The following is a 16,204-nucleotide window of genomic DNA, read 5'->3' as shown; positions in this document are numbered from 1 at the left end:
AAATGATTTTCATATAATTAAATTGGAATGCAGATATACCTTGTTTCACGAAAGTATGTGTGAAGAATGTTTGTGAATGAAAATCATGCTTTAAACCCACTAGTGGGGGCACCTGGGGGGCTCAGTCGATTAAGCATCTGCCTTCAGCTCAGGTCATAATCCCAGGGTCCTGGGATTGAGCCCCGCATGGGGCTACTGCTCAGCGCGGAGTCTGCTTCTCCCTCTCCCTCTGCCCTTCCCCTGCTTGTGCTCATTTACTCTCTCTCTTTCTCTCTCAGATAGATAAAATAAAATCTTTAAAAAATATATAAACAACTAAGGGAGCTTTGTTATTTAAAGAAATACGTAGTAAATTCTCTAACAAAGGAAGAATACCCCCAGTTTACATCTTGTGCAAATCTTTTTTCATATGTCTTTTGGTGTAAGGCAAAGTATACTTATATAAGGACAGTATCCAAAAGGGCTTGTACAGGACAGGAGGAATTAGGTCAATTATCTGTGCCGAGATCTGAGAGTAGGTTAGTTTTCAATACATTTGGCCTATTGATTCTGGAGAGGTAGTCCTCTTGGGTGCCTTCTAATGTCCACTTCTTATTTTTACACTAGATCGAGCGGTTGGAAGTAAGCAGCCTCGCCCAGACTTCCAGTGCAGTAGCCTCCAGTACTGATGGCAGCATCCACACAGACTCTGTGGATGGAACACCAGACCCTCAGCGCACAAAGGCTGCTATTGCTCACCTGCAGCAGAAAATCCTGAAGCTCACAGAACAGATCAAGATTGCACAAACAGCCCGGGATGACAACGTTGCTGAGTATTTGAAGCTTGCCAACAGTGCAGACAAGCAGCAGGCTGCTCGCATCAAGCAGGTCTTTGAGAAGAAGAACCAGAAATCTGCCCAAACCATCCTCCAGCTACAGAAGAAGCTTGAGCACTACCACAGGAAGCTCCGAGAGGTGGAGCAGAATGGGATTCCCCGGCAGCCAAAGGATGTCTTCAGGGACATGCACCAGGGCCTGAAGGATGTGGGAGCAAAGGTGACTGGCTTCAGTGAAGGTGTGGTGGACAGTGTCAAAGGTGGACTTTCTAGCTTCTCCCAGGCGACCCATTCAGCAGCAGGGGCTGTAGTCTCAAAACCCAGAGAGATTGCCTCACTAATTCGGAATAAATTTGGTAGTGCAGACAATATCCCTAACCTGAAAGACTCTTTAGAGGAAGGGCAAGTGGATGATGGGGGGAAGGCTTTGGGGGTGATTTCAAACTTTCAGTCAAGCCCAAAATATGGTAGTGAGGAAGATTGTTCTAGTGCTACTTCAGGCTCAGTGGGAGCCAACAGCACTACTGGAGGCATTGCTGTAGGAGCATCCAGCTCCAAAACAAACACCCTGGACATGCAGAGCTCAGGATTTGATGCACTACTACATGAGATCCAGGAGATCCGGGAAACACAGGCCAGACTAGAGGAATCCTTTGAGACCCTCAAGGAACATTATCAGAGAGACTATTCATTAATAATGCAGGCCTTACAGGAGGAACGATATAGGTAAGTTATATGGAATTAAAATTCTAAATTATTTCTTTTTGCAGTTCCCTTCCCTTTGGATATGGGGAAATAGGGAAATCAAAAGATCTGTGTAGAGTATCTTTTTTTATAGCATCCAGAGCACTTTAGATATGTCATATGACATCCGCATAGTTCTATCATAGAGAGCAAAATAGAGGCACAGCAAAGTTAAATGACTCCTGAGATCATACACCAATGAAGCATTGGGGTCAGGGGATAACGATTACTGTAGCTCTCCAGTCTTCCATTCCAGTTTAGGAGTACCACAAATCATTGCAACCTATAACTATGCTACACTGAATTCAAAAGATCTATAACCCTCTGAACTCTTAAGAAATCTAAGAAAAATCAAAGATATGGCCTGGCTAAAATGTAATGAACACTGTTTAAACACACATATGTGGGCAATTGGTGTAGAGATTAGACTGAAAATATATCCAGATAAGCACATCTGTTACCTTTGTTATGAATTGGCAAATGTTTGAATGGGAGTGGACTTAAACATGAAATGTTTCTACAGTAGTTAGAGAATTCTCAAAGGGCTAACTGCTTTGAGTCATAATCTGTGCTAAAGGTAGAGAAGCTGGTCTTTCTTCTGTTTCATGTTATACTCTATGTTCAGATTAGACCTCTCTTAGTTCTCTAAAAACCTGTGTTTCCCCCTTGTTTCTATCCCATGCAGAGAGAAATAATATCACCCATGGACTACTCATTCAGATCTAAATTCTGTCACCTAGAGACAGACACCTTATTGGTAAAGAGTAAGGGCCAGTTTTACAGAAGCCATAGATCAGGGCAAGCCTTGAAAGACCTAGGTTTTAGTCTTATCCCAAATACTAACTCGAGGGAATCCTCACTACTTCTCCTGTAATATCAAGGGTCGAACAGATGATCTCTTAAGGTCTGTTTCATCTCTTTAAAACAAAACAAAAAAACAGTGATTTTTTTTTTAAAGTTTGCTTTTATGAGATAATCTCAGGACTTGAAATAAATTGTTTGTGTGTATCCATTAGCTCTGAGAGAAGTTACAGCAGCACGCTGTTTTCAGATGGTGAAAATATTAGTAATATTTTCTATTACTGCCCTGCCTCTTCATTCTTCTGTCCTTCAATTCTAAGGGACAAGAAAAAGAAGAAAAGAAAGGTGAGTGTAGGAGAGAGAAATGAAGTTCTAAAAATAAATATATTGCTCTTTATTATTTCAGTGTTTTGTATATTCTCTCATATACTTAAAAAGACAGTATCTAAAGACATAAGCAATCTAACAAATATTCAAATGGACTCTAAAAATAAAACATCTGATCTTTTGTACAGTGTGAAACCTAACTCCCAAGTAGCAAATTCTGCCACTTGCTAACCTTGAAAACTGTGCAAGTTTCTAAACCTCTCGAAGTCTTGGTTTCCTCATCTATAACATAGGAATAATAACAGTCCTTCATAAGGTTATTATGACATGTAAATGGAATAATTTATGTAAAGCACATAGCTCAGTGCCTGGTCCTGTGAGTGCTCAATTGATGTCAGGTAGCAGCTGCTACTGCTGCTGTTAAAGTAGACCCCTTTGAACATGGAGACCCAGGCCTCCCACAGTCAGATGCTCAAAAAAAAAAAAAAAAAAAAAAAAAAAAAAAAAAAANAACACAAACAAAAAAACACAACTGCCTGCTTTGACCCCTTTATTTTGAATGGATGGTAAAACATTCCAGTTTTTAAATTCTTTCAGAGCTTAAAATTCATATACAGCTTGTTATGTCTTCAAGTCAGATGTAGGCCAGTATGAGAAAATCAGAGAGGAAAAACAGGTCTCCCAAGGCCCACTTTTGTACCAACTGAAAATAATTCAGGGACAGGACAGAACTTTTCGTTGGTCATTATCACCTCATTATAAGAATCAAGTCCAAACCACTTGGAAGGTAATGAGAAGTGCATTTCTTTCATTTCATTTTGGGTTCTCTGTAGTGGGTAAATGATTAGTTTTATGGAATAAAGAGAGAATAAAGAAAACTTAAGAATTTTCAAAAACAGAGGTAAAACTTGGAGAGCCAGGGAAGACATAGTATAATGTGTTATCTGACTTTTGTCATATCACTTGAACTTTAGAATGGTCTTTCCTTAAAACGGAATCCTGAAGAAAGCCCTTTATCCCCCCAAGAAAGGCAGCAGAAGTGTCACAACTGTTTGACTCAGGTATTTTCTTGCACCAGTATTTCCATGTATAGAGCAATTAGAAATTTCTCCTAATTAACACATTTTTAATCAGTAAATATACTTTGAACCATTTCATGTAAGTGAAATTTTCCCACACATTGAAGCTTATTCTTTTTTTTTTTTTTTAAGATTTTATTTATTTATTTGACAGAGATAGAGACAGCCAGCGAGAGAGGGAACACAAGCAGGGGGAGTGGGAGAGGAAGAAGCAGGCTCACAGCAGAGGAGCCTGATGTGGGGGCTCGATCCCATAACGCCGGGATCACGCCCTGAGCCGAAGGCAGACACTTAACCGCTGTGCCACCCAGGCGCCCCTGAAGCTTATTCTTGAGCATCAAAACTTTTCACATTTTAAGCATTTTTATAGAATTTCTCTACCTTCTTTTAAAAGAATAATACACTGACCCTTAACTTGATTGGAAATTGTATAGAACAGTGGTGTTCTAGCTCAGTGATACTGTCAGGTCAGTGAGAGTGGTATGGTTATATGCCTCTGCAGTAAACAGTCTCAGACAGCTTGCTTTTTAAAGTTCTTTTGTTTGCTTTTTATAAAATTTGTTTTTTCTCCTTTCCATATCTCCACACTTACTGAGCTGCCTGCAACAGCCTCTCTCTATTAATTTCTACTTGAGCTCTGTTGTAGGTTTGGCTTTTTGTCTAGGAAGGAAGTAGCTAGCTAGGGATGGACTTAAGGGATTCTGCTTTGACCAAGAACCAATTAAAGCTTTCATGGCCGCTCTAGATACATTTTTTTAAAAAAGATTTTATTTATTTATTCGACAGAGATAGAGACAGCCAGGGAGAGAGGGAACACAAGCAGCGGGAGTGGGAGAGAAAGAAGCAGGCTCATAGCGGAGGAGCCCGATGTGGGGCTCGATCCCACAACGCCAGGATCACGCCCTGAGCCGAAGGCAGACGCCCAACCGCTGTGCCACCCAGGCGCCCCAGCTCTAGATATATTTCTGTTTATTTTCTGTGCTTCAGTTTATTTTACTAATATGTGAGTTGACAGGAGGGAGGCTGTGTACAGGGTTGCTGCCTGTTATTTAAATGAGGTGGAGGAAGACACTACCACTCAGGATTTACTGAACTCCTGTGGTGTGCACAATGCTAGATGCTTTACATATACTTGCTAATGCTCACAGTAGGCCTTCAGGTGGATTGTATTACCCTCATTCTACAGACGAGGAAATGGAGGCCCAATGGGGTTTTTACACTTTGCCAAAAGGTTACTTAGTAAATGATAAAGCCAGGAATAAAACCCAGTTTTATGTGAATCCAAAGCCAGTGTTTATTTTGTTTTTTGTTTTGTTTTGTTTTTCCATTTCAGGACAGGTTTTTTTTTTTCCCTAAGCTCAACCCTGAAACCTGTTATGATTGAAAGACTATAGTCTAGCTGAAATCTGTATGATTGAAACACTAGCCTATAGTCTAGCTGTAGGAAGCATTGATTGCATCCGGTGTTGGGCCTTTTCCAGGTCAAAGTGTGTGTTTCACTAAAAGCTGAGTCACTGTTCCTAACATATTTTTAAAATTCTGTGAATGAAAAAAAAAAAAATCTGGACTGCACAAGCTCTGGAAGGTTTTCTACAGCAGTGTAGGTAATAGGGGAAACCTACTAAGGAAACTTTCACTGCCATCCTTATTTCCCCCTTTGCAGAGTCCCTTTTCAGTACTCACACTTAATGTGCTTCCTGTTGCTCTCTACCCATGAGTAAGGCCAAGTTAAGATTCTTACCCAAGACCATCTACTTACTCTGAAATAATTAGAAACATTCAGAAGCCTGTGGAGTACAGTCTCTCTCTTCACCCATATAACTGTGCCATGGCTGAGTATGTCTTCAGCACCCACATGCATTCAGCCCAGGAAGCCGCTGTAACAGAGCTTGGATCTGAACTCCACCTCAACCTTTGATCAGGAACTAGGTGTTTAGTCTTTGAGCTGTGCATTGGGCTCTCCGATATGAATAAGAGCATGTATTTTTGGAAAGGATGCAAAGTTTAGACATTTTTTCTAATGATGGGATTGTACTGACTTCAGATTATTCCTGTGCAAATAGTCTGTATATCCCATTAAAGTATTATCACAGGTTTGTTAGTAGAACCTGGGTTCTTGTAGTACTTCAGATGTAGAAGGGCCCTTAGATATCTAGTTTAATCTCATTTTACACATGAGTACACCGAGGCCCAGAAAGATGGAGTGACTTTTGCCAGGACACACAGTAAAATGGCTTAACATATATTTAATCTGCTAAAAACTGGAAGACTAGTCCTGTTCCCATGGTGAGTATAATTTATTATTGAGCTACCAGAGGAAAACATTGAGCTGTGGCAAAATGCATTGAAAATAGGAGGGAACTAGGAAAACATTCATTGACAGTTTTACAGGTTCCTTTTGTAGTTTTTCCCTTCAGGGATCTGGGTAGGAATCCTACTCAGCCTGTATGTGGCAGTGTCATGTAGGCAGGCTAAAAACCCTCCTCCTGTTGAGCGGTAATGCCATTTTAAAAAGCTGCTATTTTGAGGTGATTACTGTCCTTTGGAAATCGACTTCTGAGACTGTTTATATTAAGCCCAGGGATATTTTAAAATCGCCCTTAGTCATAAAAGCAAAAATACAGAAGAAGACAGTCACTGGAGCAGTCATCACATGCAGTACAACCATCAGTAGCTAGGCTAACCCAATAAAGCACAGGCCACTGGAGTTTTAAATAAACAAATGGCCAGTTAAATATAATTTTATTTTACCATCACTAGACATAAGAAATACGTGATCAGATACAGCAATTTTGGCTCCTTTATTCCAAGTGCTAGACCTGTGTCAATTATAAATTGATCTGGGAGTCTCCAGAGTATATGTAGACTAGGTTTGGACAATAAGTTTGAAATAGAAACTTGATTATATTGGATCATATTAGGTCCTATAGAGAAAAAAAGCCCAATTGAGATATGTTCTTAGGAAGAGTAAGACCTTCCATAAAAGAGATTCACAAATGTGCTCTTCCCAACATAGCCACTAAAGAGGTAATGGAGGAAGAATGGAAAAGGAGGAGAGAGGAAGAGAGGGAGAGAAAAATTATTTACTTCAGTAATTAATTGAGATTAGACAAGCCTGCATTCACTTACCAGTTCTTTTGTGTGACCATATATAATTCCTCTGAGCCTCAGTTTGCTCAATAAAAACAAAGTAATGATATCTACTCTACAGGGTTATTGAGATTTTTAAAGGAGATAATGTATGTGAAGCACCTAGTGTGGTCTGTGGTGTGCCAGGATGTTAGAAAGCTGTCGTTACCAAGTTTCCAGATTGCCTAGAAAGCTCCCCTCCCCTCAGCTTTTATTTATTCCCTATATGCTATAGGCATCTGCTGTTTCTTGTCTTTAAGATAATGCACTGCCTACCCTGAAAGTTTTGGGGACTGGTTCTGTGCTTTTTCCTTTCCAACTAAAGGCTAGTTCAGTGTTTCCTAGCCTCTTTTCAGGCTTCAACACAAATGAAGTAACAAAAGGTAAGGAGGGAACATCCATTTTCCCCAGTTCAGCCAGGAATATATTCAAGTTCCCACCACATGTCATACTCCTACCCTAGCTATGTCTCTTTGTTCTGGTCAAACCCTGGCAGAAACTACCTCAGGTCGCTGTTGGTGTTAGCCCTGGGATCTGGTTCTTCCTGTTTCTCTCAATACCTGCTCTACAAGATTCTTCAGCCATCCTGTCCTAGTGACCTATTGCCCAATTAGGGAAGCACACACCCCCACCCCCACTCTCAGAGATGGCTCCGAACTTTTGAGCCACACCCAAAGAGTGATGCACTAGGTGAAACATTCCCAGCCTGACACTCATCCAGTTTCTCACTCATCCGGAATTTGACCCAAAAGAGACCTGGCTTATCTTTGATCTAAGAAGATGATTACTGTGTTAACCTCCAGTGGCTGAAACACTTTATTGATTTACTTATTATTATTTATTAATTGTTTACCTACAGCAAAATCTAGATGTCTTTTTATATTTTGTAAATAGAGCAGATTTTGCTTTGGGATGGGGGATGGATTTCACCTGCCAAAATATGACATAACCTACATTTAAAAAAAGATCTCACAGTCGCAAGGGTTTCTGTTGACTAATAGTTAAACTCGAACTGTATTCAAGTGTCTAAGTTTTCTTTGAGTTGTAATGATTTGGGAAGGACTTTTGAGTAAAAAGTCTCAAAATGAGATTCTTAATCTCATACTACTTTGTGTTCCAGCTGGAGTCTCATGGAAAGCACATGCTGGTCAAAATCATATACTTGTAAGACCAAAGATTGCCCCCCCCACCTTACTCCCCCGACCTCATGTCCAGAGAGTTCTAATTAGCATCATATCAAGAGGTTAAAATCCCTTAGAGTTCTTGATTTTAAAAATCACACGTGAAAGGCTGTACAGTTTCCCTTCCCCCCCCCCTTGATTTGATACCAGTATTTAATGAGAGGACAGGGGTGTTCTTTCTTTGAATTCCCCAGGTGTATGACTTCCCTATTTTAGGATTTAGGTAGGAAGCAAACACTAGCAAGTAAAGCAAAAGAGATTATAATATTAATAATGGGAGTAGTAGGAAGTCAGTGGGAATTGGAGTAATGGGTATTTTCTTCCTTTGTTGTTGTTTACATTTTGCATTTGATTAGTGGTATAGAAACAGTAAGTTTTTAAAAAGACAATAGTAAAACAAATCTAGAAACAGGAAGCATGAACCAAGTGGTTCGGATTCTCAGTATACCTCACTAACCTAATAAGGGGAAGTTACTGCATCCTCCTCAGCCTCCCATTTCTTAATTAGAAATTGAAGTACCTCCCAGGGACAAAGGAGGTAAGGATTAATGTAGAAATGTCTTCATGAATCAGAGGCAGATGCCACACATAAAAAGGCTTGGCGTGTGGGGGTGGGTGGTTATTGCTTTTGTTATTATTGGTGTTAATGTTTTGATACTTTGATGTTTACAGTGATTAACTAGATGTAGATCAAACCCTAAATCCCTCCCCCACATGTACTCCTCCACCCAAAATGACATCACATCATCTTTACTGGGCTGTTTGTGTTACCCTGATTTCAGACCATAATTTCACATGTAGGTTATGTAAGCCACATAAAAATGACTGATGGCACTGAAAAATGTTTGATTGGAAATTGCTAAGCTTGATCAGGTTTGTGCTTTCAAATTGTGGGTTCTGAGGTTGTGAAAAGAGCTAAGGAACAAACTTCCATGACCTGGGTGAACGAATCAGTGAAAGTGTTTTAGTAATGACAGGCCCAGTAAAGTTCTTTCAGGGTGCTGAAGCAACCAGAAGACCTACATTCCAAGACCCCAAGGGCATCTTGCCAACCCCTTTGTTCATCACATTTTACAAAAGCCTCAAAGTTTATGGTTTTTGGTTTCCTCCCTGATGTTTCCTGCAGATTGGAGGTGCTCACTATGGTAACCCAAACACAACTGTGTAAGTGTAGGGGTGCCTGGCTGGCTCAACTGGTAGAGCATGCAGCTCTTGTTCTCAGGGTCATGAGTTCGAGCCCCACATTGGGTGTAGAGCCTACTTAAAAAAAAAAAATGTGTAAGTGTATTTCAGCTACACAATAACAGCTGTGACTTTTCTGTTCTTTCAGAAAGTCATCATTCTCCAGGTAATTCTTAACGACTTGAAGAGGAAAGCAAATGGTAGTAGTTACTAGTTGGTGAATTAATGGGGCTGTTTCAACTGGACCCACTGTGGGTCTTGCTTCACCCTTGAGTTCTGCAGCTTTATGTCACCTTGGCAAGTCTCCTAACCTGTTGGTCTGTTTTCATCTGTGGGGAAATGGAGTTCATTCTACTTACCCAAATGCTATTTCGCTATTTAACTAGCTCTTAATAAAGTGCTGTGTCTGGGAACAATAGTATATTTTCTCATTCGGGAAGACTCGCAGCTTGAGGAAATCTTTCTATTAATTTCTCATATAACCATGAATAAATTGTTCAATCTCTGAAGGACTTTATTTTCCACAAGAGCATGGGGAGGATTAACAGTTTCTACTCAACTCTTTCCAGAGATTTGCAAGGATCAGATGAAATTTACTTGAGATACTTTCCCTCTCACACATAGAAAACACATACCATGAAAGGAAGGTAGGACAGTTTCATCAGTGTAGGACAGTTTCATCAGTGTAAAGGAAAGCTTGGAACAGGCCAGTGAATGGACTTAGTTATCTGGCAAACTTGAGTCAGAGAAATAGCAGGAACCATTTGTATGTTTGTGCTGGCCTTCCTGATGAGGAAGTAAGAGAAGAGGCTTATGCCTTTCTTGTCCTTCTTGAGAAGGACAGAACGTGTACCCAGAAAATCCATTTGTGAGATGTCAGGAGAAACTCCATATACTGGAACAGTGAAAATTTTAGAAAATGTAAAATTGAGGATGTGGAGATAGATGAAGAAGCAGAGGATTGGCGGGGGTGGGGGGGGAAGCAGATGTAGGAAGCCTTGAACGTTGGAGCTACAGAGCACTTGAAGTCAACAAGCAGTCCTTTTGAACTTCCTCACTAGGGATTGTTGGAGGGACCTGGGAAGATCATAAAAGACAAAAATGAAACCAAATGTATACTTGTGATAGATCTGTCCCACTGAGCTCATTTTGTGCAGGGCATTTGACGTCTACTCCTGTTCAATCTTCACAGTTGCCTTTTGGAGTAGGTAGATTGCCTCTTCACAGGGTCACCCACATTGGTGGTTTGCAGAGCCAGGGTTTGAATCCAAAACCCAGGCTGAGCAGATCATCGGCTGGTACAAATTGCATAAAAACTGAGGCGCCTGGGTGGCTAAGGCGTTAAGCTATCTCTCTGCCTTTGGCGCAGGTCATGATCTCAGGATCCTAGGATTGAGCCCCGCAGCAGCAGCAGCAGCAGCCGCCACAGTGCGGGGTTGTTTAGGGAGTCTGCTTCTCCCTCTGCCCCTCCCTGCTTCCCCGTTCCTATGTGCGCATGCTCTCAAATAAAAAAATCTTTTAAAGAAAAACTGCATAAAACCATAAGTACAAAGAAGGTGCAGAGTGGAAGGAGTGAAGATGGACAGCCTTTAGATAAAATATGAGGTGAACCAAATGCAGTCTGAAAATGGCTTCCCAGAACTTTGGCATGTTAGTGACCATTGTATGATAAACATTGGCTTATAATAAGGTTCAAGAGTGTTGGGAACAAGTGCTGAGGACTTTTGCAAGTACTCTATAATTCATATACAGTATTACATATTTATATATAGTGATGTAATTTTACAATTTCCCTCTTTACAAACAGATAAAAATCTGAGGGGCAGCCTAAGGTGTTATTTATAGATCATCTTAGGTATTCGTAAGTGAAAGTATCCAAAACATATTTTATCACAACCCAAAGCCATGAAAAAGCCCAAAAAGGAACATGAAAGATACGTGCAGGAGGAAACTCCATGAAATACTCTCAAACAAAAGTTGCAGATGGCACAAGGAAATCCAGTTGATGGAAGAATGTGAAATGGACCAAACAAATGAGAGATTATACTGTCAGAAGACAATGCAGTAATACCTTCAAACTGCTAGGGAAGAATAACTGTGACCTTAGAATGCTATGTCCACCTAATTTATTGTCCAAGAAAAAGAGTGAAATTAAGACATTTTCAGACATATGTAGACAAAAATTATCACTCATGGAAACCTTTGCTGAAAGAAATACTAAAGGATATATTTCAAGAAGGGGGGAAAAAAACTCAAACTGGGTGAAGGAAGTCAGTAAAGCGTGTTCTAATTAAGTAGGGACTTTATATATACTAAAAAATCTAAACGTCTTACATCAATTTGGATCTAAAATTCTAGAAAAGAACATGGGGTTCAAGGATTGCATTTAAAAGGAATATTAAAGAGTGCTGGGGCGCCTGGCTGGCTCAGTTGTTAGAGCACGCGGCTCTTGATCTCAGGGTTAAGTTTGAGCCCCACGTTGGGTATAGAGATTATACTTAAAATCTTTAAAAAAAAAAAAAAAAGAAGAGTGTTAAAACTTTGGGGTAAGAAACATATTTTGTACCCTAATCTGCCTGGCACTTGTCACTTGGCAACTTTCTGTTCACTTTATTCTTGTCCCTTTCAATCAGTGGGTGCTCACAGAAACTTTAGGATAAAGAAAACACAAATGTGAACGCAGTTTTGCTTTTCAACTAGTTGTGTAGTTATGAGACTCCTAAACACAGACAAAATGGCAAAATAGGCTAACTTAAACCTTCATCCCCCCAAATGGACTTCCTGCAGCCCATAGTTTGGGGGAGGGGTGGAGCAGGAAGGTCTTCTCACCCAAGCTTTTATAATGCACACCAAAGTATATGTCACCCTAGCCCAGGCTTGGGGCTGGGATATTCTCTAGCAGCAACTGCGAGCTCTGGCCTGGCCTTGCCCTCTCTTGGCCTCTATGTCTTCACCCAGGATGAAGACAATAGAAAACGCTTATCTTTACAAATACGTGCAGAGATAGTACGCTGAAAGAAACCATGGTCAGCAGACTGAGTTCAAAATGATACTGACAGATGCAAGCGCAGTTAAGACTTTACTAGGGATTTGTTCTGTAGAAGTACACGGGGAACTACTTCCTGTTGCTAATGCAGGTATCAGAGGTAATGAAGACAAGGGAGTAGCTTGTTTTTGTGGCTCCAAAGACTGTGGGGTGAGAATTACAAGTAGCTAGGTTTTAGTTCAGTTTTAAAAAGAACTTCTCTAATAGTGAAAAACATTGCCTTAAGAAAAATGAAACGCTGCCACTGGAGCTATTCAAGGAGAGATTGCTTGTCAGGGATGTCATAGAAATAATTCCTCAGTTGAAAGAGATGTAACTAGATTTCTAAGATCTTTAACCTCCAGAGTTTAAGATTCCTTCTTCTAAGAGAACCTATTTTTATCTTTCAAACAATACTTTAAATTTTTGTGGTGTATTTCTCTTCACAACATACTGAATTGAACAACTCTAGAGGGGTAGAGAGGTAGATGATAGTGGTAATCCTTGAGACACGTAAAATCGAGTGTGAGATATTTGGATTTATTGTATAGTTAGCACAGTGATGTGGACTATGATGAGCCTAAAATGAATTTAAGGCCATTAATCAGTCACCACAGGAAATATTTGGGTGGCTACAAAGGTTTTCAGATTGCCCATGAATTCCTTTCAGGGAGCATGTTTTCAAGTGATGCCTTCTTAATAAGTAGAAACATTTTCAAAAAGGCCATTATGTGGGATGCCTGGATGGCTCAGTCTGTTGGGCGTCTGCCTTCTGCTCGGGTCATGATCCCAGGGTCCTGGGTCGGGTTCCTTGCTCAGTGGGGAGCCTGCTTCTCCCTCTGCCTGCAATTCCCCCTGCTTGTGCTCTCTTTTCCTCTCTCTCTCTCTCTGACAAATAAATAAGCCCCCCCAAAAGGCCATTATGTTTTGGTAAATTGTGAAGATGGAAAGGAGAAAAAATGACATTTTTTACCAATGCTTCTGTGTTCACATGAGTATAAAAGATTAATAAGATTATTACCCTCATTTTATAGATGAAGCAACTTGCTCAGAAAAGCAAGGTAACCTAACTAATAGCTTATGAGAGGCAGACCCAGTTTTCCTGGCTATAATCATTTTCCCCCAGTGTTTATTAACAAACCTCAGATATGTTGCAAAGTTGAAAACAGTTGTACAGTGAGCACTCATACCACCCACCTTTTAGATTCTGCATTCTACTATATTATCACATGTCTTTCCATCTATCCATCCTTCCTCTCATTTTTTTGAAGATGTATTTATTTATTTATTAGAGAGAGAGTGGGGGAAAAGGCAGAGGGAGAGAGAGAATCTCAAGCACACCTCCGACTGAGCGCAGAGCCCAATTTGGGCTCCATCTCGGGACCCTGAGACCATGACCTGAGCTGAAATCAAGTCAGTCACTTAACCAACTGAGCCACCCAGGCGCCTCCTTCCTCTCGTTTTTTTAATGCATTTCAAAGTAAATTGCAGACATCCATAATCTTTTTTAACAGCTTCATTGAGATATAATTCATATACCATAGAATTCACCCATTCAAAATATACAAATCAGGGGTGCCTGGGTGGCTCAGTTGGTTGGGTGTCTGCCTTCGACTTGGGTCATGATCCCAGGATCCAGCCCCTTGTGGGGCTCCATGCTAAGTGGGGAGTGTGCTTCTCCCTCTCCCTCTGCCCCTCTCCCCCCGCTCATGCTCTCCCTGTCTCTCTCTCTCTCTCTCAGAGTCTTAACAACAACAACAAAATATACAAATCAGTGATTTTTTAGCGTATTCACAGATATATGCAGCCATCACCATAATCAGTTTTAGGACATTTTCATCACCTTCCAATCTTCCCATTCCACCCAGACCCTGGCAGCCATTAATCTTTGTGTCTATAGATTTTCCTATTTTGGACATTTCATATACATGGCATCATGCAGTTTGTGGTCCTTTCTGACTGGCATCTTTCATTTAGAATAATGTAGTCAGGGCTCATCCATACTGTAGCATGTGTCATTACTTCATTTCTTTTTATTTCCAAATAATATTCCATTGTATGGTTGTACCACATTCTATTTATCCATTCATCAGTTGATGGATATTTAGTTGTTTCCACTTTTTGGCCCTTAAAGAATAATGTTGTTGTGAATGTTTGTGTACACCTTTTTTGTGTGGAAATAAGTTTTCATTTCTCTTCAGTGTATACCTGGAGTGGAATTTCTGGATCATACAGTGATTCTATATTTAACTTTTTGAGGAACTGCCAAACTGTTTTCTAAAGCTGATGCACCATTTACATTCCCACCAGCTGTATGAGAGTTCAAATTTCTCCACATCCTCCCCAACACTTGTTATTATCCTCTTTTTGATTCTATGTATGTAGAGTTATTACATTCCTTCTCCCATTGACTCCACCTTGACAGCAAGCTCCAAACAGTCGTGTCACTGTAGCTCAGTCCACCTCCCAGTGTGGCTATGTAATTTGGATCAGCTATAGACCTGACTCAGATTTCTTACTTATAAAAGGGAGTTTAGCTCATCTGGGCTTCTTGAGTAGTTTCAAAGTGGCATCACGGTGTAGAGGTTAAGAACTTGGGTTTAAAGTCAAACAAACATGGATTCAAATCTTTGCTCCCTACATAATTTCTGTGTGCCCTTAGACAAGTCACTTTACCTCTCTGAGCTTCAGTTTCCTTATCTGTAACGTGAAGATAATACCTATTATCTTCCTGGAGTTTTAGAAATAAATTTGGATAGGGGTGCCTGAGTGGTGCAGTCAGCTGACTCTTTGTTTTGGCTCAGGTCACGGTCCTGGAATCAAGCCCACATCAGGCTCCATACTCAGCACAGACCCTGCTTGAGTTTCTCTCTGCCTCTCCCCCCACCAAATAAATAAATAAATAAATCTTTTAAATAATGAATTTGGATATACAGTAGGCACTAAATAAATGGCAGCAGCTGCTATTACTTTTTATTCTGTTCTAATGGTATGTGTGAGCCATGTTTAATATCAAATAAGATTCTCCAACATTCCTGAAAGACTATACAGTTATGGAACACATGCCAAAGATGTCACATGGGTCTGTTCTCATCAGCAGACTGATTGTCACCACTGCCATGCTCCCCTCCCTGCCACCCAACATCAGTCCTTAGCTTAGAAGGGTTATTTGCTGCTAGGCCCAGCCCTTCCCTTAAATCTCAAGGGACTGATACTTTGAAACACTCCTTTTATGAAGTCTCATCTCTGGTAAGGAGAGAGAATGATGAAATCATCAAACATTAAAATCACCACAGGATAGTGAGCTAAATAAAATAGGATGAGCCTGAAAAGGCAGTATTATATCATATATCATATATGCCATATATTCTTGTGGCAATTGGTAGACTTAAAATTTGACAGAAAATCAGTAGAGGCGATGCCTGTTTCTGAGCACATGCCCTGGGCAACAGATGAAGTGAAAAGACAGTCACAGGGGCGCCTGGGTGTCACAGTCGTTAAGCATCTGCCTTCGGCTCAGGGTGTGATCCCAGCGTTCTGGGATCGAGCCCCACGTCAGGCTCCTCCGCTGGGAGCCCTTCTTCCTCTCCCACTCCCCCTGCTTCTGTTCTGTTCCCTCTCTCGCTGGCTGTCTCTGTCATGTCAAATAAATAAATAAAAGCTTTAAAAAAGAAAGAAAGAAAGAAAGAAAGAACGAAAGAAAGAAAGAAAGAAAGAAAGAAAGAAAGAAAAGAAAGAAAGAAAAAAAGAAAGAGAGAGAAAGAAAAGAAAAGAAAAGAAAAGAAAAAAAAAGAAAAGAAAAGAAATGACAGTCACAGAGAATATTGGCCCAAGTTACAGGTAAAGGTTGGAAACACTTTNAAAGAAAGGAAGGAAAGAAAGAAAAAAAGAAAGAAAGAAAGAGAGAGAAAGAAAAGAAAA

At 40.4% G+C, this 16,204-nt stretch overlaps 1 protein-coding gene across 9 annotated transcripts in view; it reads left to right on the top strand.

Annotated features, from left to right (window-relative positions):
* TMCC1 (transmembrane and coiled-coil domain family 1) overlaps positions 1-16,204 on the top strand; it is a 239,531-nt gene that overhangs the window by 212,854 nt on the left and 10,473 nt on the right. For all 9 annotated transcript variants that reach the window (XM_034658806.1, XM_034658807.1, XM_034658808.1 and 6 more), the window contains one exon: positions 607-1,541. In XM_034658806.1, the coding sequence (XP_034514697.1) occupies positions 607-1,541 (935 nt within the window). The remainder of the gene's footprint in view (positions 1-606; positions 1,542-16,204) is intronic.

Source organism: Ailuropoda melanoleuca, chromosome 4 (genome assembly GCF_002007445.2).
Source record: "Ailuropoda melanoleuca isolate Jingjing chromosome 4, ASM200744v2, whole genome shotgun sequence".
Taxonomy (NCBI): Eukaryota; Metazoa; Chordata; class Mammalia; order Carnivora; family Ursidae; genus Ailuropoda; species Ailuropoda melanoleuca.
Note: the sequence above shows the minus strand (reverse complement) of the source record. Positions and strands in the feature narration are given on the sequence as shown.